General features: G+C 31.6%; 2 protein-coding genes across 6 annotated transcripts in view; one reads left to right on the top strand and one right to left on the bottom strand.

Annotated features, from left to right (window-relative positions):
* Positions 1-24,960, top strand: part of fry (Protein furry) — a 118,241-nt gene that overhangs the window by 33,757 nt on the left and 59,524 nt on the right. The gene's annotated exons all lie outside the window — the stretch shown is intronic.
* Positions 5,400-24,669, bottom strand: CNMaR (CNMamide Receptor). Its single transcript, XM_068763888.1, has 7 exons — positions 24,319-24,669; positions 22,398-22,582; positions 21,640-21,787; positions 18,578-19,576; positions 14,312-14,534; positions 5,928-6,159; positions 5,400-5,403 (listed from the first exon to the last, which is right to left on the bottom strand). Exons 1-7 carry the CDS (start codon positions 24,667-24,669, stop codon positions 5,400-5,402), a joined length of 2,142 nt encoding a protein of 713 aa, XP_068619989.1.

Here is a 24,960-nt window from a genome sequence, read left to right as displayed (position 1 = left end):
ACATGGAAAACTTAGATATCTTTGAGAAAGGTTTATGCTTTGCAATGTTCTATGGGCTGAAAAACAAACAAAATATGTCTGAACAAAATACCTACCTACCTACTACCTTAAATTTATATAATCTAATCTCATTTAGAATGAAGTCTTTTATACACATTCTGTACACTCAGTCATTCATTTGCTTAATCACAATAAGGCACTGTGAACGCCGCATGATTTCGAAAACAAAAATTATAAATAAACTAAATGAATACCTTTACTGTTTTATTTGTTGCATGTTATCATATTAAGTTATATATGTGTATATATATGTGAGTATATATATGTATATATATATATATATATATATATATATATATATATATGTATATAACTATATAGGTGTATAACTACCCTGCTATTTTAAAATTTTATTACTACAAGGTACTTCGTTATTAATGAAACCTAAAAGCGTATTAATCGTATTGTACAGCAGGAATATTACGGACACTACACAAAGGCGACACATTCATTGATAAATTGAGAGCGATAGGTTAAAATAAAGTTATGTGTGATCGTGCGTTTTTAAAACAGGCCTCTATTTCCTGCAAACGTCCACCAAGTGATCAATGCCTTACTGTGAATACCTAAATAATTAATCTTAATTACATCTAACTTGCATAGTTTTTAATCTAATGTATTTTTTAATCATTCATTCATAACATTGAAAACTCATTCAATCAATTCTTTACTAATGTGATCGCATGTATCGCGACTAATCGCTTCTACTATAGTACAAGTGGTTAGTCGCTAAACAAATATTATGTAATACGTTATAAATTAAAAAATAATTCTATTTTTAAACCTGAACACAAATGTCCTTAGTATTGTACGGTTTTTTTTAAATAAACGTGATAAATAAAACGTTACTAATTATTTTGAACTGTTTTAGTTCGGCAATAAAAAAATGTACAAATTTCTACCTCGTGATAGCTTGCAACCGTTTATCCTAAACTATTATATACACAATGGGTGTTTTATAATTCCCAAAAAGAGATTTTATTTGTATTGTCAAATGTCGTGCCAGTCTTTGATGTATGTACATGCCATTTTATTAAAATACATTGTTTTTCATGTAGCTTTCTAAGTTTTTAATTACATTAACTAAGCTCCGTGAAGCCATTTACTGCTATTATATATGTGAATATTTACGAAAAACTTTTTTTATAATTATGATACAAAGAAGTACAATTAAAAGCAACTGTACGATAAAATAGTGTACATAATAAAAATAAGTATGAGTACACAGTATGAACATACCTCATTATCACTTGTGCTTGAAATTTACCGGATTTACGATAAACGAAACCTTACTCAATTTTTATACATACGTTTTCGTCAGATTGTTTAGTATGGTAGAGAGCATTTAAAATAACAGATAACGTAATTTATCTCATATTGTTATGAGGCAGAAAAGCGGAAGGTAGCCAAATAATTCGATAGTGTTATTAATATTAAAAAAAAGTCCTGACACATATAAGACAACCTAAAAGATATGTCAAAATTTGTATTTACAGATCAGGCATTCGTCAGATGAGTAACATAATATAATAATATTAATGAAAATAAACTGTTATTCTGAAGCGAAGCTAAGATTAGCTAGGCAATCGTAACTGCACAGTGACTATGGTTTGAACTAAAAGAATTTATATATCTCTGTACTTACTCTCAAACATACCGAAAGAAGATCGTACGAAACATTCGCACATATCCTACACTTAGTTTAACCACAGCCCTCGTTCGATATAAGTTTTTATTTACATCTTAATCTTTAAGCGCACCGATAATTTTTATGTATCCTCTTAATAGTAAATTACTCCTTTAAACAAATCTCAATCTAACAGATACTAATACTTTGCCATATACTATTTAACCTAAGTATAATTATTATTTTATACCTATACATCAGAATCTACTTTTAGAAATAGACGGGCTTTTAGTGACTTGTAAACAATGTCAATAATTTTTTCAAACTATCGCATTTGTGTAGATATGAACAAATAATCCCGTAATGATATTGTTATGTAAATTTTTGCATCTCGGGTTTTTAAACACATCATGTGAATTTTGTTTATTATAAGTTGTGTTTTAATTAAATTTGATTTTATTATTATTCATATCAGGATAAGTTTACTAATGCGATAATTTATAACTTATCAATTACAGTTTTACTAGAATATTTACAAATTGCACGTAAGCTAACCAAATAATTTGTCAAACATGCTTATATAATACACTAAATTTAAAATATTAAAATATAAATCCTTCGAAAATTACCACCTGCCGGTAATATGCTACGTCCTCTCCCATTCCCGCACCTCCTCATACTTATCGAATAATAACAAAATGAGCTAAATATTTACCGAATAACGGTCTTATAATATAAATACAATAGCAAAGTATTCTATGACATGAAGTGTAAAATAAGATATATAGCAAAACTAGTAATGCAGTGCTAGTAAAACAGCGTAAATTTAAGAAATTTTCCAGATTTGAAATTTAAACAATATTTGAACGAAAGTTTCGAAAATTAAGAGGAAAATATTTAAATCCGAAAGAAAGAAGTGGAACCAGTAATATTATTTTACCCACCCCGTTCCCCCACCTCTTGCTACTTGTCGGATTATAGATGACCTAAATATTTACCCATTAACTGTCGTAAATCAAACGTAATTGGCTAGCGAAGTATTCTAAAAAACTGTGCAAAATAAGGTATGTAAAAAACGATTAATGCAGTAATTTACAGCATAACTTTTTAATAATTATCCAGATTTAAAAATTTAAATACTAACTGAACGAAAGTTTCAAAAATAACTTGAGTAATATATAAATCCGAAAGAAAGAAGTGGGACCAGTAATATTATTTTACCCACCCCGTTCCCCCACCTCTTGCTACTTGTCGGATTATAGATGACCTAAATATTTACCCAATAACTGTCGTAAATCAAACGTAATAGGCTAGCGAAGTACTCTAAAAAACTATGCAAAATAAGGTATGTAAATAACGATTAATGCAGTAATTTACAGCATAACTTTTTAATAATTATCCAGATTTAAAAATAAAATACTATCTGAACGAAAGTTTCAAAAATAACTTGAGTAATATATAAATCCGAAAGAAAGAAGTGGGACCAGTAATATTATTTTACCCACCCCGTTCCCCCACCTCTTGCTACTTGTCGGATTATAGATGACCTAAATATTTACCCATTAACTGTCGTAAATCAAACGTAATAGGCTAGCGGAGTATTCTAAAAAACTGTGCAAAATAAGGTATGTAAAAAACGATTAATGCAGTAATTTACAGCATAACTTTTTAATAATTATCCAGATTTAAAAATTTAAATACTATCTGAACGAAAGTTTCAAAAATAACTTGAGTAATATATAAATCCGAAAGAAAGAAGTGGGACCAGTAATATTATTTTACCCACCCCGTTCCCCCACCTCTTGCTACTTGTCGGATTATAGATGACCTTAATATTTACCCATTAAATGTCGAAAACCGAACATAATAATAGGCTAGAAAAATATTCTAAGAAATTAGGTTAAAAATAAAGTTGAGGGACAAATAATGCAGTGATTTACAGCGTAAATTTTAAGAATTCACCCGATTAGACAATTTAAACAATTTTCGAACGAAATTTTCGAAAATTAAATATTTAAAAATAAAACCGGTAATATTTATGTACCTATCGAAATCCCCCATATCGATGTGAAAATTCTTTTTTTTAAAAAAATTGAAAGCAACCTATCGTATAACATGTTGACTTCTTGTAGCCGTACAGGATATCACTGAGTACAATTTACTTTAATAAAACGCGTTGATTTCATGAAATCACGTTAAATGATTTATGTAGAAATAAATATTTATCATAATTTTGCTGGTTATAATAAGAATGAGTTCTGCAAGAATTTAAAAATGAACGGTATTGTTTACTTTCGATGAAACGAAGTGGTTCTTGTGACATATTATACACCTCGCCCTTTTTTCCATCCCATTATATCTATCGGATTGTCTATGGACTAAATATTTACTCTACCGTGGATAGATAGTAGAGCACTTACGGCCGAAAAATTTATAACAGTCCAATCGGAACAGACATTTTTTAAAAATTTTTTTGAATAGCTATTTTCTACAAAAGACTGAAATACAGAAAGGTTTTATCAAATGGATTCCTTGTCTTTAAAGTAACTCTACTTGATTTATATAACCTGTCAACTATTTTTTATTTCGTTTTTTCCAAATTTATATGTCATCCAATAATATACAAAGTTAATTTATTATTCGAGTTTTTGTTTAAACTAGGTGGTGGAACGTAAATTTCTTCACCTTATGCTATAATGTTAAATATATTTCCATACTCAGTCTTTATCTATAAAATAGAGCTGCCAGTGAAACCCTTCTGGAATAGCGTCACGATTCATCAGCCCACTGGCAATTTATTAAATCGAATTTTATATCAAATTTAGTTAATAATTATTAAAAAAAATAACTTCATGTCAACAAAATTTAATGCCGTTTAAATAATAGCTGCAAATGTTTGTATACACATTGATTCTTTCAAAAAAAAAAATTAGAAGCTATGAAGATATTTATTACGCGACACCCGCTTATTTGACTTCTGACGTGAATTTGTAAATATCACGTAATTGGTGCATATGTGTACAACAAGAATGTAACAATTTTGGTTAATATACGAAAAACTCGCGATCAGAAATCGGTCTAATGAGATTTGATACTCCGAATAAAGCCTTAAGGCTTCATAGATCCTGGTTTGTTCAGTGAAGCGCCTTTTTTTTCAAAAACCTGATGTTGAGACAGATTAGCTATAACAGCTTTTTACGATAATTTCTAATGTATACAAATAAACATGAAAATGTTAAAAAATTACAACTATACTTAATGTCAGTAATATAACGTTTTGTATTTTCTACGGATTTCAACATTTAAATTTCCTAAACATAAATATGATTATTTGTCAATGTTGTCAAAAGGTTGTTACCCTGCTCTATTAAACCAAATGTCACTTAACACATCTGATAATAGTTTTGTGACTGATTACGGATGAAAACATAGTAAAATGTTATAGAGTAGTATGTTTTATGTTCTAAATAACGGTGTTTCTAGAAAGGAAGCATTTGAATTCTATTCTAATAGTTAATAGATTTATTTTTTCTCATTATTATTAACAGGATTCTCATTGAACTTTAACAGATAACATCGACTTAGTAGCTACATTAGTTTTCTTAATTTAAATTTACTGAAACGATCACCAAATTTACAATTACTCTATGGAGCTCAACTATAATTTTATCACAAATTTAAAAAGTTTTATAAACTTTTTGTAAAGTGTTGGTTACCTGTTACAGAAAACTGTTAAAACAGGTTAATATTAACTAGTGCCTTAAACCACGTTGTAAAAGAGTACAATTTCAATTTATTACAGTGACATAAAATATTTTATACAGATCTACGTATTAAATTAAGTTTATTCTACTCAAGGTAGGAAAAAAAAGATTTAGAAATTCAAGGATGACGTATACACCGAGGAGGTGCATCAAAAGATCGGAAACGATAATTCGCTTGCGATGGATCGGCAGAGGGAAAACGATTATTACTTCTTGGCGGATCTGTAGCACGAGAGCGACGGTAACCTATTGGTGAATCTAAGGGATATAAACGGTCATCTTCCGCCGGCACATTTCTGTGCAGGCTATTATCTGACTGCGGATTTAAGGATCGAAGACGATGATGACCTTGTGACGGATTTGTAGTATGATATCTATAATCATCTACGGGCTGATCTGAACTACGAAAACGATAATCGCCTACTGGTGGATCCGAATAACCAAACCGGTGGTTGTGATTATGATGAAAACGTAACCGGTCACCTGGTGGCTGGTCTAAATTTCGAAACCGATGATGACCTGGATCGACTGCACGAAGCTCAATCGACTCGGGGCTGCCGCAGCTGTACCCCTGCGCGCGACGCTGCCGACTGTTGTCAAAAGTCCACCGCGAGATGTAACGCTGAGGGTGACGACGGCGCAGTGTAGAGGTCGCTGCTGGAGCGCCGCAGTTGCTAGTTGCTTCGGTACAGTTACTGATGAAGGAAGCTGCGGACAAAACCCTTGTTTTATTCACAATTCATTGTCTACGTAAAGTTACATTATTTATATTACTTGAACATAAAATCTAGAAAAGTCTGTTTACTTTAAATTTTCAACACATGTTTGAAAATTCGCGGATTTGTAATAATCTATGACTTGTCTAAAAATATAGCGCTAGTTTCAACATTTAACATCTACTTTTATTTTCCCGGAGGTTAAAACGCGTAGCGATCGTCTACAGGTTGTGTATAGTGACATGTGATAGAAGCATATTGTTTTGTAGTTTTAAATCATACGCCAAGAAGAAATTTTAATAGAACAATTAAGATAACCTAAAAACTGATGTCAGATTACAGTTCAATTATGACAGAGATAAAACAATGAAGCACTTCTACTAGAACATAGGCCGGAGAGTTACCTATTAATGATTCATCAGTACATAATATCAACTGACTTAAACTAGTCTACCATGGTTTATACTCTACGTCTATATTGGTTTATACTAGCCGTTTTTCAATAAGTTAATGGATTTCATAACGGCGATTAGAGCTCCTGGCTGCCGGCGGCTGCAATTTGATCTCTCTGATAGAGGGATCATAATATCAAGAGCTCGCGAAAGACAATTAACAAACTTATCTGTTACTTAATAGGGGATCAGAGGAGCAGTCTACCGAGCCTAGAGTAAAGATATTGAAAATTTGAGTACAACTTAACTAGTGGCGCCGAACAAATTTGACCTTCAATTATAATCCTCTCTTATTAAAAAATCGATCAATCCTTTTTTTCCTGTGAAAAGAAACTTAATGCTCAATTATTTCGAATAATAACTTGTACAAAAACCCTCGTTTATTTTGTACCAACAGATATTTAAGCCAATTAGCAGAGGCGTATCTTGTAAATTTTTTATTATAAAAAGCGTAAATACTTTAAAAAATAGTCCAACAATATACATTATGAAACTAGCAATCATAATAAAAGAAAATATTTACAAAATCGGGAGTATATCGTTCGTTATTGTAGCTTTTATATTTGCCGCAGAGCTCCACACACACATATATATGTATATATGTGTGTAGTAGTATATATATACAAATATATTGCTGTTACAAATGAAAATTCTTTTTCAATTATATAAAACACAGCCGTGTTTAACCTTTTATTTATTTATGAAATACTATTTTACAAAGAGACCTCATTTGAAATAATACGCGGCCGGATGGGGTCGGGCAGTCGAGAAGCTATCTGTTCCACGTTCGGTCAATAACAACTTCTGCCATCTCAACGTACACATATTTTTGAGAGATGACTAGCACTTTTGCGCGCGCAATTATATAAGGTTGTTGCAAATTAACAATACAAAATGTATGTTAAATAAGAAACATCGAATTTTTTTAGTCACTAATTCTGAATCGTCTATAATGGTATGCGGCCTAGTTCTAAGTGATAATTTTATCTCTTTCTAAGTGTGAATGTTGCCACTTCGTACAAGGCGATTGGTTGTACGTGTAAAAGTTTTAAAGGGGCAAAGCATTAATTTATATTTGAAAAAAGCTTGAAGTCTTTACTTCTTCAAATCATTCCGTGTAAAGTGATCAATCTGAAACATGTTTGATTATTTTTTCTATAGAAATGCGACAGGCATTTACTTCAGATGGTACAAAATCTGTAGGAACAAATAGTAAACAATAAAAAAAATTAATGCGTAGTTATTCGAATTATAAGATTACATTATTTATTATTTCTAATATCAATGATTATTGAATATGGTGCACCATTTATTAATTGACAGAAATTGAGCTATACATTGACTGTTTCAAAGTTTTAATAGCTATAACGGATTATCCTGTATATCGCCAGATCATTCTCTATGACAAATAAAAAGAGACGTTTCACATTGTCGATCAATATCCCTTCTCGCAAACATTCGATTAAGAGTACACAAATTTGTGAACTGAGTCAATAACACTTTATACTTATTGAGGGCTACTACAAAGATTTACTTCTCTTTAAAACGAAGTCTTTTTAACATCACGACAAAGGAAAATGATGATAGGAATCTCTTTTAAATTGTTATAAAATTTAAAATTAAGAAATGGGTGATAAGTTGGGTTTAAATTTATAAAAAGAATCCACAAATTCCTAGATGGTGCTAACTCTTAAATCGTGTAATGGAATCTACTTCATTACTAAATCAAAGTAAACACAAGGCAACTGCTTTTTACACATCTCGGCTAAAAGTATTGTAATTAAAATGTCAAATACACGCGACTACAAACCCTCTGTTCTCTGCGATTCTTTCCCCCTTCTCTTAAATAGATATTAGATCTGTTTGAACCGCAACAAAAACAAACATTTAACTGCAATGTGTTGTGGTTAACGATTTCATTTGATGCATAGATATTTAGCTTTCTCATTTGCCCATATATTTTAAATTTTTATTGTTACCTTATCTGTTATTTTGCTACAAAATGTTAAATATCTTAGCTGCACTCATAGACTAATTATCCTACAAATGGCTTAATATCCATTCACGTACGAATCTGTGTGACTGTAAGCGATTATCTTATCACTGATATGCGAAGTATAATACATTTAGCTCAAATGGTCATACTGAAATTTTCAAATGCTTTTTTTTAAGTTTTTACAAAACCGCAAAGTTTTTTAATTGATAAATTCATTATTACTTGAAATACCTATAAATTCATACTAATGTATACTACGGTAATTACATGGCATTATCTTTAATCTTCGGCACGCTAGTAAATTATTACAGTTCATAACCTTATCTAAACAGACAGGTGTAATCCAGAATGTAAACTTAGGTATAAAGAAATATAATAACAAGTAATATATCGATTTATTTGTTTAAACATCACATATAAATGTTATTGCTTTATTACGTGAGTCTGATTTTAAATGGTAATGTAAATCATCGTCGCTTACGAAAACTAGCTTCTATTTTTCTTACAATTATTTGAATTCACTGTCAACGGTAAGTTTATCAAGAATGTAGCTAAAAGATAAAAATGACTTTATTATTATAGACAATAAAGTCTGGGTGGACTTTATTGTCCTTAGATCAATAAACGGAATCTTTTGTCTATATTTTCATCAGAAAAAGGACTTTCAGACTACTCCAACACTGTTTTAATTTTCCATGAAATAGACCTAATAAACAATAGTTTCATAACAATCAACATTATTGTAGTACGCGTTATTCGAATAGCGGGTAAAGCGCTAATAGTTGTGCAAGTCACACCTTAGCGTAAACTATTGACAATATTTAATAATCCAAGTATTGTGTTAGTGTTACGGTGAATATTCATCGTTAAATTTAAAGTTTCACACCATTAAACTAGTTTAGAAAAAATTCTATACAGGGTCACTGATTATAGGTGTAAAAGCTAAAGGTATATATGAAGTAAAAAAGGATTTTCTGAATTCGGATTACTATATAAAATTAATTATTGTTTCTTATCTGACCCAGTAGACTTTGTATTGCCTGAAGTCACTAGCCGAAAAAAATAACGTAATATATTTACGAGTGATTTCCTTATACAGAGTAATTGGAAATTGATCTAAAAGTTTTTTTTTTAACATGTGAGCTGAGCACTCGTCCCTTTAAAATTTTTACACCTATAACAATTCACTCTGTATAAAATAAGTAACTAGCTGCATTGGGAATAGACACAATTTAGAAAAATAATACAGGAAAACAACACTTTTAATATTTTCATTTTGTAACAGTTATTCTAAGAAATGAAAATTATTAGAAACATCCAGGATTTACTAAATGACATAAAAAAACAATACAATTAGATCGATTTTCTAATAAACTAGTAGCTGTCTCAACAATCGCGAAACACTGTTAAAAATACTTATGACTCAGATATCATAAACATGTCATTACCCAATTCCTAATTTAGTATAATGTATGAAATGATGTACCGCAATAATAGTTTACGGCTGCAGTTCTATAATTCTAAAATTATTTCCTAAGCACCAATTTAACTTTTTTTATTTCGTATTCAGAACCGTATCTATGGCCCAACTAGACGGTCTGTCCATATTGTCGCCATATTAGTACCGTTAGGCAGAAATCTGAATACTTTTTTTAAAAAATTGATCCACCTAAAATATTTAAAAATACCAGAACTAAACTAATTAATTCTATACCGACTAGACTGGTCAAAATTAAAATTTTCATCTTTATATGATGATATATGAGATGCCATAGGCGCGCCCACCATAATAACATAAATCATAATCGACGCGCTTGGCAGGCGGGTTGGGAATTGCATTGTAGTAATATTGTAAGCAGAGGACGCTGCTGCCCATCCTCTGGAAACTTGTCTGTAAACAGTGGCTATCCTATATAACAAATGCACAAAGTGTGAATCTATCTCAAGTGTTAGTCTTTACCGCTGGGATACCACTGACAAAAATAAAATAAACTACTCTAATTGACTTCATCATGTATTTAGCCCAGAATTTCAGTTACTGTTCAATTCAACTCTTTAATTTATAGAAACGCTATGTGCTAAAATAAAACCATGTAAAATGAACCATTGATTGGCTTTTACAAACAAATGAATCGAATTTTATGAGAACTATTTTTACTATTTGGTGATTTTTGATATAAACTTCGCTTTGAAATGCATTAACATGTTATAACTATAGATAACAGAGTTCTTAATAAGCTATATAAGCGAAATGAAAACAAACTTGCAACAAAAGTCATTTTCACATAATTTGGTTAACAACAACGGAGCATAATAAAATAAAGAAAACGTTTTTACGTCTCTCTTAATTAGTGAAGTAAATAAAAGTATAACATTTAACAATTACATTAAACCGTTGTTTTCCGGTAAATAAATAAACATACGTAATAAAACATTTCTCATGCAAATATTCAAACTATTCATTCGTGATGTAACTTATGATGTCTGTATGTAGAAAACGTAATATTTTGCTTATATACATAACTGTAGATACGAAATAAGTGTAAGTACTTAATTTATAATAAAAAAGGAATTTAAAATTACAAATAAAAAAAAAAACATTAAAACAAAAAGACAATATTTATTACTATATTACACAATAAATTAAAATATAATAAACTATTACTATATAATAACTATAATATAACTAAATAACTATACTAATTTTCATTAAACACTTATATATACGATACGAACACTTCTTTAAAAAAAAGGGAGAAAATATGATTTCGTAGAACTGTGTAAGTTCCTCTCCATTCTTATGATTGCAACACAAATTGTATGCTCCGAGAGTCACTGAAAATCTCAAGCGTATATTTCTTGTGATCGCAATATTGTTAGGTCGTTTTCCTTTGCTTTTATCTCTTTGTTTGTTCTCAGTTCATACTTATTACAACGTAAATAGACTATTTCAAAACGCATTTAAATGGTTGGCTTTTCGCATTCCCCATGTCTCAAAAATGCGACTGCCATAAAGTAGCGTTTTTTTAGTAGTCTTTCCGATACTCGATATAATAATAATATAATTTATTAAAATTTTTTGATAACTTTGACTAGAATTTATTTAGAATTAATTATAGTAACTTAAAAATAAACTAGTCAATATTATTATGTTTCTCCTATTTTTATGTTTATTTGAGCAAATAATCAGGTGTCATAATTAATGTACAAGGAACACTTCGCTCCATCATATATCTACAATTATTCCTAAGAGACTTTCGTATTACATAAAAGTCATATAAGCTATGTTACACTAAGTTTTTCCAATAGTATTCGTTCGTTAAAATGTAACGTGTGCAAAGGTAATGCATGAGGGATCATGTAGGCACAGACGACATTATGGCCTTGGCCTTCCGTAGACGCTTGCCGTGGCCTCACTCTCGTCGGAATCTTAAATGCGACGGGATGCAAATGTTGGCACTGGAGGACGCGTCGTAAAATATCCTTTACACTGCTGTGAAAAGCGAATAACTGACAGAAGAGTTATTTTAATATTATACTACTATGTCGCCGCTACGCAAATATTTGACGAACGTGAACCTCGAAGTTCAATTTATAATTAAAAAATTAAGGAAAATTTAAGCTACTTTAATACCAGTTAAATTACGTGTCTGAAAATCAGACGACACCGAGTCGATGGGTCAGAAAAAATTGCCAATTAATATCTCTCTAACACATTGCTAATATACTTTTTATACGATAAGCGTCACTAATATTAATCATTGATCGTAACTTAAAATTTTACAGGCCAGAGTGACTCGGGTGTGTACTGAAATTGATTTCTGAAATATTGTATTTTTTTTAATAAGCTACGTATAGCGCAGGCAAGTTTGGTCATTAAAATATTCTTGAAAGTTTAATGTACCTCGCATATCACTGCGTTGCGGTAATATACTAAAATAAGTCTTGAATAAATTGCGCTTTTCACACGAGTTACAATAGCTTATGTCAGTGTATATTATATAAAAATAACTATAATTAAAAGAAAACATGGCTTTGAACAAAACAAAAAAGAAACAAAACAGAAAGTATTATTGTAAGCCTATCATTTTATTTTGATGTTTCAATTTGATTTTATAATTTTATTTAGTCAATGTATAATATCGTAGGCAGACAACTTACCATAACTCCGTTGGTTTTGCAAACACCGCGTACATGCATTACGACGTTGGCAATTAATTTAGTAGAGTTTTATGAAGTTATTGTTGAGATTTTCCCTCTTTATGCGTTCTTTCACGGAATTGTTATTATCTACGGTCTAGAAATGAAAAAATAATAAAATAAAACAAAATAAATCAAGACAATAATGTAAAAAAAATCATAAAATAAAAAAAAAATTAAATAACAAGTGTAAGGAATAGAAGAGATGTTTAATATAGACATTTTGTATGATAAGATGCAAAGCATGCAAAGCACATGTACCCAATCGCATTGCAAACGATTATATTCATTTTAGTTCAGTTAAGGACTATGCTCAATTACGATGCCACGGATTTTAGTGGGCAATATCATAATATAACAAGCATTGAAAAGGGAATTCTTTGATGAAATCCCGAGAACTGTTATTAGTCAGTGAAGAATTCGTTCCCAATTTCAAAAGAATTTCTTAAACAATATTTAATATAAGATGTTTATTAACGTATCGGTTAATTGCTGTATAAGATAATGAAGTTCTCATTTCCCTTGTCCCTTTTTGTGAAGTTACTAATGCATAAATTTCGCGGCCCTGTTAAAAATCAAAGGGCAAGACCTTTGTCCAACTGTGGACGTCCTTTGCCTGTAGTAATGATGATCATCATTATAAAGTTTGCATAAACTTTATAATGTTACATTATATTTGTGTAGAGCTTGCCTTTAATGTCATTATTGAAAAGAAGATTAAATTAAGAAATTATTTTTGTTCGTACAGCTACGTGACCTGTCACTGTGCTACGTAAATGTTAGTAAAGACGTATTTCTAGCCATCACGCTATTTCTAGCATTAAAAGCCAATAATTATTTAAATCATTCGAATTTAAAACATATCTAAATATTTTTAAAAAGGATAATTTTTTTAGTGACATAAAATATCAATATATATACGTTAATAATAAGAGGATATTTAAAAAAAAATTATGCCGCCATTACTTCACAAAATCCAGCACCGCCCTTTAAGTAATTAAACATTTGCAGCAAACCAAACATATCGGTTTATGGAAACGAAAATCCATAACGCAATGTTGATTTGCTAAGTTAAAGTTTATAATAAAAAAATCCTGAGTAGTATGTAATAAAAGCGATTGTAGTTTAACACATATAATTTTTATCGATTTTGAAAGAAGATCCATTTAATTTATATGCAGTTTGTTAATCACGCAAGCGAAATATAAATACATACATAAACTTTTCAACCCTGTCAAAAGTCGCCGTAAAGCAATAAATGCGAAATGTTTATACGCATTTAATATTGTAGATAAAATATCATCATTATATGATAGGATTAAAAAAAGTTTTTTTATATAGTACAAGTTAATGAAATGAAACGCTTATCTCTAATTCCAAAGCAATAACACCGCAGCGCCGTAGCGGTTAAAGCCCAATATTGTTAACCACCACATAAATTACGCTTATTTATTAACTTCAATGTGAATTAAACTTATTTATTTTATTTTACTTACTTGTTACATTGCTTCCACGGGCCGGGTGAGATGATAGAGCTCGGCGCGCGGCGTAGGCCCGTCGGGCGTTAATTCCGAACCTCGGCATTGTGTTTTTGAGAGCGCGTCGAAAGTTTTGCCCGCTCAAGCAGTACAGGATGAAGTTGATGCCGAAATTGGTGTTGAAGAAAATCAGCGCCACTTGTTGTAAAGTTGCCCAACGACCGCCGCTCTCGCCATCGCCCTGTTGCCCAGAAAATCATATTTCTGCATTTTTTAAAATCAAAATAAAAGATCATAGAAAAATAAAATGGGAAAATTAGTTCCAGTATGAATTTTGCGACAACAAAAACTCCTTTGCTAATGATATTATATTATATAGATTTATAGACGTATTGTGATGCAATGACTAGATTATTATCATTAATTTTATTAAGAAATTAAATGTAATAAAACATCGAATAGTACTTGCGTATCTTAACTACTCGAGACAACGTTAATACGTTTTTTTTTTCAAAGCTTAACTTATGCCCTTGAACAAACTATATCACAAATCTACTTTTCATTAATATTAGTGAAATTGAAACGAATAATATCACATTTAAAATATTTAGTCGAGCTATAATTAGAATAATTTGAAAAACGATTGCCAGTTTAAACGATAAATGCATTAATTCACAAATCACGATGAAAAATCAAATTCACTAATTCATCTTGTTGGCTATTGTCGTTTCTTCACCATATTTTCCGATAAGAATATCGATAAGCGCTACATTTTACAACATTGACGCGAAAGCAATATCCCCTTATAATTGTAACTATCTAATTACAAAGACAACAAGATGTTCTTCATAAATTTTTGCAAAAGTCTTCTCAAGGTTAATCTGCTTCACATAAAAAAATACAAATTTGTAGTGTAATAACTGACTAATCAAAAGTAAGTTATCCTTACTTAAAACGAGCTACGAAATGCAGGTATGATGTTTAAAACTCATTATGATGGTTTATTGTTTCATGTTCCAAGATATATTTACGTTATCGTTTATATATAAATCAGACCATTGTTTTGCTTTAACAAAAGGATCGCGCGATAAGTTTTTTCTTATACAGACGAGACTTCAGACGCGTTTTAGTCATCTCTTTAGACAAAGTTCGTTTTGTTTTTCAGTTTACATAACTCTATTACAGCATCATCTTTCTGCGTTTTACCAGGATAATATTTAATAAAAAGTTAACTCTCGCGTATACTTGATGATATTCCCGGAATTGTTTACTGTTTTATACTCTGTAACCATTTTAACGTTCACTCGTCCTTAAAAATTTAGAGTATAAATTATAGTTCAGAGTTAATTATTATAGAATCAAGTCATTAGGTTTTATATATTTTCCAAGAGGACGCTTGTAGGTTCTACCAATATCTGTCACCTAATAATAAAGGTTCCTAAATTAATCAAGAGATTCTTTATCTCGTTCAAGATTAATTGCTCCTAATCCTGCGTGACGCCGCTAGAGCTCGTATAGCAGGCTGTCTAACTTACATCAAGTAAAAATTATTTTCCCATTTCATTTATAATATTTATAAACGTTTGTTTTGGGGAAAACAATTTATTGTAAATATTTACAACAATATAAGAGAAAGTTTTATTCACAAAAACAGCAAACAAAAACACAATTGCTTTCGAAACTTTACATTTCATTGACTTTAATGTATAAATTAAAATTTTTATTTGTTATTTTAATAAAAATCATACTTGGAGGAAAGTTAAACTTAAGAAAAAGGCGAACGAGATTGATTTTTTCGCTCTAAACAGTCCGTTGTAGCGTCTGGAGTAGCGTACAGTAGCGCGCGATCAACAGGTGTCTCGCCCCCAAGGTTTGAAATCGAAATGTTCCATTCAACAGTTTCCTGATTTGAACAACTTTTCCGTCGGCAAGCGTTAATTTCCTTTAAACTTATTTTATACACGAACCGATTCTCCAACACTAGTTTATGATTTAAAAAAAAAGATGTATAACGTAATATATGCGTCATATAGAGTAGACTATGTTTGTAAATAGTTAGTGTTTATTGAAAAAGATGCCAAGGCTTTGTTAAATTTAAAATTAGCCGGTAAAAGTAATGGCGTAACCATTGATTATGACATTGGTTTAAGTGCTAAATCCTTAGATTAGAGTTACCGGTGGCTTCACAGTGCTTTTATTTCACATGACAAAATATACTATTTTAAGTAACCAATGTTATTTTCCTCCTGTAATGGATAATTTCATATTCACGTCAAATAGTCCGATAGATAAAAACAAGTAGTATATTAAAAGGTTTGCGCAATTTATCTAAATAAACAACCCTAATATTATATTTCTTCGACTTGGAGCCAAGCTTTTTTAAATAAAAACTGTCTTTATTAAAGAAATAGAGAATATACTAAATTATATAATTAATTGTTATATATTATGTAACATTATTAATTATATTTTATATATTTACATATATAGATTTTATATATATTATATGATGATATGATTTTATATAAATTTTATATTTATATTTTTTTTATAAAATCAACAGCATACCGTTTACAGCTCTAATCAAAAAAGACAAATTAAATCGCGGGATATGAATTAATCCATGAAGCATATACATTTATAATTAAATCTGAGGTCAAGTTGGAACTATATATCGCTTAAAAAATAAGGTTTATTTAACTCACAAGTATATTAGAATAATTAAAAATTTATTATAATAGCTCCGGTATCATTTATATAATCTTCCCCTGCCTTCACTTTCAATCAAGGACATATTTGCAAAAACATAGGCCAGGGCCAGTAAATACAATCAACATACCAATTTCGCTAACACACTGAGCTACTTCAAGCGTCCCGAGAGAAATGCTGAAATTATTTTAACCTCAAATGGCTTTGGAATAATGTCCTTGATGACCGCGGAATATATATGTAGCTATTGAATGCAATACAGTTGAAGGCGAATACATTTTATAAGAATATGTCGAACGTAGATGGCGTACACAGATTCTATATTAACTTCGTCACCTCTTGCCTAGTACCTAGACAGAAACGCTTCTATATATATATAAGCATATAATACTGAAACGGAAAAGAGGAAACGTTGGATAACAACATTTTATATAAAAGCTGCTTTGAGTTATCTTTCTTTCGGATTTTGGTTGTGTAATATTTATTATAATATACTTTTTTTGTAATAACTGCTTGCTAGTTATAAACATTAGAATGAAAATAGTTATTTGGTGATAATTACATCCGTTATTATTATTACAAGATGGATTATTTTCACGCTTAGATGCGTTATTATCACTAGTGATAATTTCTTAAATGTATTGCTGAAAATTACCCGCACGAGACAAATAAATTGTGTGGTTCTTATCATCAATTGTCATAAATTTTTTTTTACACGTTTGCGAAAATAATAATTATTTGGAAATAATATGTATCGCCGGTGTTTTTACTGCATTTTATCTTATTCTTTTATCTCATTTTTAACAATACAAAATTGAGTTTATTACAATTTAATGCAAGCGAAAAATTAAATCGTAATTTAATGTATAGTAATGTAAAACATACCTCTAAATGTAAAATTGGATGTATAATTATTGGATAATGATAGTTAGCATTTATCTTAATTTTTAATAAAACCGTTATAGATATAGAATCTTTGTAGATTTTAAAATTAGCTCATTGTTATTTATTTCAAAGCCGGGGCAAGTAATTGAAACGCAATATTAACTGTACCTTTTAAAGTATTAAACAAAGAAACAATTAAGCGTAATTCTGCATTACTTAACTTTTAACATTTTATTTTAACACGAACTTGATATTAACAGGATATTTTTTCAAATAATGTACTTCGAATCTAAGATTTAACAATTTTATCAATATAACAGTTCATTTTTAAAAATACATCTTAATCCGCACACAATATTTTCTTGTAATGCGTTACCTAGGTAACGTATGTCGTATTCATGGCTCCTAATTCTTGTCTACATATTTACCCGGAATATTTCTCTACATTTCCCGCAGAGTCATTAAAAAGCTTTTGTTAAGGATAGTCTTAGCACAAGTTTTTAAACGTGGTCCCGATCTGATATTATAACCACATAGAAATTTAATATTTCACTCAAATGCACGATATAATAAAAAGTAACATTATTTATTTTAAACACAATTACAATCGCTATCTTGACATTTTTTATATTTGCGAAAAATATTCTAGGTATGAAATTAAAAAAAAAGTTAAATGTAAGTAGTACTCACCTTGTTGTAAGCATAGGCGATGATTCGTAAGGTGTAAGCGGGCAGGTTCAAGCAGACGTAGACGGAGGACACGATAAGGAGCATTCTCGTAACTCGCTGTTGGGACCGAGGGCAACCGACTTGGCGTATGGGTTGTTGAATGCGATTCCCTAGCACAACGATTTGTTCGGCATTCATGAGCTGTTGCCGAGCCCGTTCAAAGCGACATACCCCTATCATGATCCACGTATTCAGCACGATTATGACTGCAAGAGGGACTGTGAACGATACCGCAGTGTCAACTAAGTTGAAGCGTGCGGCATGCACAAGATATTCATAATCTATGTTGCAGTCATTCGAAGTCGGAATCGCAAATCGGAGCACAGGGATGTTTAAGAGCAGAGAACCGAGGACAATTCCAGCAATCACATATCGGGCGCGTCGGACAGTGCAAACGAAGTTACGTTGGAGTGGATAGAGAACAGCTACGAATCGTTCGATAGTAAAAGCAACAACAATCCAGGCGCTCAAAGTACAAGACACATATGAGATATACACAAAAAATTGGCAAAACCCTCTTTGATGAAACAGGCCCGAAAAATGCACGACGTTCAGCCATGGTGGTAGAAGTTGCAGCAAGAAGACCGTATCAGAGACCGCTAAAGCCGATAAATACTGACTCGTCGACTGGAAGCGCAGTTTGCTTCTGTAGAACACAAACACCGACAGAAGGTTGCCGATAGCACCAAGCGCGATTAGAACCGGGATGTAATATATGTTGAGAGCACTAGCAACTTGTTCCGTTACCCTATCGAAAAGATTTTGATCCGTTTTCAATGTATTATTTAAATCCGACAAAGTTTCCTCGGCCCCCAAATTCATATTATTTTTGAACGGGTAAGTCGTCATTTCGAAGCCCGCCCGCTGGCTCGCTTTCCCGCCGACAACTGCCGCCGCCGTGACGCCGAGGGCTGTTTTATAAGGGCGGCGGGTCTCGTCGGCGCACAAACCTCCACACTCCTGCACGATGCACAAATGCAACGCTCACTAGGAAACGCGCCCGAATATGTTCAATTTTCTTCCATATCTTTATGAGGGCAAGGTTTTAATTCCTTTTTGTAAATAGTTATTCAACAAATTTACAATGTATACACGATTGATCTGTAGTGGTGTCTTAACGCCGCCTATTTTCACGGATTGGATCGTAGGTTGTAAAGGCCGTTACTACGGCGTAGTGCGCATCTACTTTCACGTAAAGGCTTTATTTTGATTTAGAAAGAGACAGACATAATTTCTGTATACAGTTGTATGCGTAGTTTTTTATTTTCGTAACTATAAGCAGAATCATATTATTCTTAAATTTATTCATTATCCTGGAAACGTCGACGACCCGGTATAAAATTTCATTCGTATATGCAAATTTCCAATCAGAAGTAGGTTTTGTATTTATGGAAGGAATAGTATAAATTATACATAATACATTAAAATGTTTTGTAATTGTAATCATTAGGCATGTATATTTTATTTAGGCCGCTTCCAATTTGTCTTATTGGAAATCAATGGGGAAGCCCTATGTCTAATATGACGTCCTATGGCTGAAATGAAAACTTCTTAATTATATAACTTAGAATAATAAATATATCTTTTAACCAATTACGATATAGGTAGTTAGTGAAAAGTAACAACTCTTTAATTTTATATTTTATGTTTGTTTTATTAAACTAAATGTACTTTTTGAAATTTTTTTTTGCAATAAGTCAGAGAATTATCAGAAACGATCATACCACTTCTTAAAATAAGTTCATATGAAATAAAAGCAATTTACAAATAAAAACAAAATCGATTTTGTGGAAGAACTTGGTGAGAATTTATTTATTTTCACTGTTTATTTTGAAATTACTATTATACATTTAGAATTAATTACATAGCATGTAACGATTATTGTTTCCATGCTAATTACGAGCCCATTGATTCATTAGCTCTAAAATTCAATTCAAGCTTTAAAACTGCTAAACACTGTTCTAGAACTATGCTTAAATAATAATAAAAAAGCCATACTTAATTCTATTACCGGTCATCCTAAAAATATTTTATATTTGTTTTTGAAAATGAACTATTTATATTATTCATATTTTTTATCTTCTTTATATATTCGCTTAACAACAGTGGGTTACCAAGTTACTAAGTAGCGATATAAGTTTACCTAATCAGTACCATCTTGCGTCTCAAGGATCAGTTATTTGAAGTCATGCTGTTGTGTCCACTATACCCGTACATAAGGTGATCGTCGCTACTTTTCATGTAAAAAAAATCGCACAAAATGTAATAATAGATTATTTTTAAAGATGATTTCGTAGTAATAATATTAACAAGTATGTTAAGATCACATGAAAATATGTTCTCGAAAAACATCGTATTCTGGCTATGTAATATGTTGTCAATTTTTAAATAATGCAAAAACTCTAAAATTAAAAAATAAATATTTTTGAAAACTTTCACTAACAACACGCTTGTGAGATTATGGAAAACCATATTTTAAATTCCTATTTCCTCGCTTGTAAGAGTTTTTTTTATTGGTAGGGCTTAAATTCGAAAATACACTGAAACGAGAGTGTGTGCGTATATATCAATACTAGCTGACCCGGCGAACTTCGTACCGCCTAACAGTCAATGAATGGCGTGTTATCTTTTAGCTGAACTAATTTAGGCTTTGATGAACGTAATACAATGTAATGTAATATTAATATAGATAGAAATATAAAAGTATTTTATTATGATGAATGATGATGAATATATACAGAATGAGAAATAAAATTTACAAAATAATAATAATTAAAGACTTCAAACACATGTCGGAAAAAAATGATTGAAAACTATGTTGTGCAGATTGGGAATTGAATTCGTTTAAACTCAAAGGGCATATCTATTTGGATCATCGGAATCCTTGGAATAAGAACTTCCTCATCTTTAAATTTTCCTTTAAGTATCGACGCGTGAATCACATTGCTCATCAGTTTTCTTATCACCAAACGCGTTCCATTGCACAGTTTTAGTTGGTTTAAATTTCTAAGCATGATGACTACCGAGCCAATCTTCAGTTGTAAATTGTGCGGTGGTAAACCAGACACATCCAAGGAATTTAAAAATTCAGTTGGATAATTAGTAGCTTCTTCCTCGTTTGTATATACTATCGACTGTGTAAGTCGATAGATTTGAATGAATACAGAGTACCTACGATTTGATTTTGAATTATAAAATTGAGGTCATCTACATCTTTATTTTTAGCCGTTAAAATTGCTTGAAAACACGTGCGATGATGTCGTATCGATCACTTGATGTTTGTCCGGGAAGCAGTAGTTGAATAATTTTCATCCATTTCGGATTACATGTAAATGTAATGAATAGACTCTTACACGACTCTTATAGCTACTCTCTACTAAATTAGGAATTACAACTTTTTTTGGGTACCAAAAGCAAACAGAATAAAATATATATCAAGTTAAAATGAAAACAATGATATTGATCTTACTTATTGAATGCAATGGATTATCCATTTTCATATTAAAATGTCCAACGTCACCTTGCCAAAACATCAGCGGGTATTGTAACGCCACATATGAACGGTGTGTTTAATATATTCTTTATAGTTGCTCAGTAAATTATAGTGCGTCCTGTAAGTACGTGTTTCCAAGTTTTCACCAACAATCAGGTTTGCCACTTCATCGATTGTTGGAGCATTAAATGTGCGTTCATGTGTTCCAGCTGGTCTTTTATCTGCTCTGATCACAACTTTATAGTCATCACTTGGCATGAGCTCTAAAGCAGCCTTGAAAAGCCTGACCAATGCATGATGTCCATGAAGCATTTGCTGCAAATCTTGGAGAATTGCTTTTTTCGTAGCTGTGTTGGTCCCTTGACGCCGGTCAAGTTGTTCATATTGCTCATGAAGTATATTTGCAAGAATTTACGGTGTGCATCTTTAATAGGTTGCAATGATCCAAAGCGATGGCAAATCTGGCATTGAATCTGTAAAGCCAAAGCCATAGTTATAGTTAGATTTACAAATACTTTTTTTTAAATAATAACATGCCATTTTTATTTTAGAGACAAATACAGAAATCTAACAAACTACATTCCAGATTTTTTTACAATCAAAGAAAATAAAGTTTTTAACGTAAATTACCTTAAATGTCGGATTATATCCGTGTTCTTTTTTAACTTCCGTCCTAAATGAAATCATTTGGAAACATACATTGTATTTTTGAGTGTTCGCTAGAAATTGTCGTGATTTTAGCATTTCGCCATAAAGCAGGGAACGCAATGGCTCTGGTGGCATCAATGGCGGGACAGCACAAACCAGGCGTTTTACCAGCAAACTTCAATGCACCACAATGCTGGCAAACAACATCCATTGGACCAATGCAAACTAAACGATGCAAGCTGTAGTCGATGGTGCCATCATATAGAAACGCTGCTCGATTCAAATCAATTCTTGAACCATTTCTTCTTGCACGTCAAAGATTATTCCTCTGTTCATCTGTACGATAAGCTCGACGATTTCTCGTTTCTAACCTAGCCGTTTCAGGGTTTCTCTTTGCTCTTGTGTTTGAGAAGCACGAATTAAGGCCCTTCTTTGCTCCATACTAACGCGGTGCTCTTCTCGTGCAATTTCTCGTTCTTGATCAGATAATTGACGGGCGATATTCCGTTGCCTAATTGCATTACGGCTCCGCTGGGAAAGATTAGATCGTCTAGGACGCGGCATTGTTATTAATAGTAATAGTGAATATGCACTCGCACAAAACCTCATAAAACAACCAAATATAATAACTGCCTGAACTTCCGAGACATACACAATAGCTTATCAAGAAAAATCATAGACAACCTGTAAAAAGACGTTAACACTTTTATTAACCCGTAGAATAAATCTTAGGTATTATTATCGAAAATAAAATATTAAATTAATAAATAATTTACACAAATTAATGTCTAATACAAACAAATATAACAGTACCTGAACTTTCGAGACATTTTACCTAAAATAAATTTCTGAACGCACACATGAATAGTTGTTACAGTTTAACAGGATTGGACAACAAATGTTTGACATATGAGCATTTATTGAAATGATTAAGTATTCATTACACATATAAAGTTGTATTCGGGGCGGAGACAAATCCAACGAATCTATAACCATGAAAATTGGTTCAGCAGATCTCGAGTTATAAATGTTGTAACAAACCCAAAGTCTTTGTTTTATATATATGGATTTAGTCGACCATTCTACGTCGCTTAAGTGTTAATTAGACCAAATATTATATAAATTATTATATATTCCAATTTTTTTTCTCGACATGAGCCTTAAAAATATACAATGAATATTTAAGGAACACTACACGTAATTCAATTCTTGTCTTCGTTTGTTGGAAAAATTTTAGTTTATACCAGAGTCTCTTTTGATGTCGCCCTATGTGATTTTCCCGCCGCATTGTACACGTGCATTTGAATTTTCAATCTTTTTCCCATTTCTTTGAAAAATAAAGTTTAAAATAGCTTTCAACGAATTATTTCCCACAACAAAGAGCATTTATTTTAATTTAGACTTCATATAAAATGAAATAAGCTTTGTGATGTACATGCAAAACGCTTTTAGTCGCTTAAAATTACACGTTTTTTAAATAAATGTAGCATACCATAAACAATTTTAATTTACTTGATAAGTAAAATGATTACAATTACATAAATTACAATAATTAATTTACCCTGTGGGTCCGGCATAGAATAGGCCCATCCGATTTTTGGCCGTGAGTGTCGTATAGGGCGACAGAGAAATCAGTATCCATATGATAAGCATCAATGTCCTGTGCATACCATAACACCAAACTATGATATCCCCCTAATAAATCGCACACCAAAGGAATTAGCCTGCAGTCCGCGGCGGATCCGTTGTTCCTGGCGGTAGGAACTAGGGTAACAACAGCGGCGCAAGAGGTGCTAAGAATTACCATATTCACCGAAGATTGGCCCTGGCAACATGAGGACTTTGCGGTCTGAGGAGAAGCTGTTGCAAAGGTGTTAAACAGGTGACACTGAGGTATCTCAGGATTGTGCATAGTCCACAAAGAGGTAGAGGGCAGAATAAGTCAGGTAAATCCAGGACTCTGGTTCTTTCTACGTCCAGGAGAGCGATCTAACCTAGGAAGGCGTCGGGTTTCTTGTCCGCAAATCTCTCTCAACGACCTGAGTTTAATGTTCGATGACCTCAGTAAAGCCTCCAGACAAGTAGGCATTGAAATAAATATGGACAAGACTAAGTTGATGCCATGCCTACTCAAGTCGGAGGTGCTACGCTCGTAGTTATAGACGTTTATATTTTAGACGGGAAAACCAAACCGTTCAGCTTG

This window comes from Battus philenor, unplaced genomic scaffold, assembly GCF_028537555.1.
Source record: "Battus philenor isolate CCGP_79_NKW_IND1 unplaced genomic scaffold, ilBatPhil1.0.hap1 SCAF_1, whole genome shotgun sequence".
In the NCBI taxonomy this organism is placed as follows: domain Eukaryota; kingdom Metazoa; phylum Arthropoda; class Insecta; order Lepidoptera; family Papilionidae; genus Battus; species Battus philenor.
Note: the sequence above shows the minus strand (reverse complement) of the source record. Positions and strands in the feature narration are given on the sequence as shown.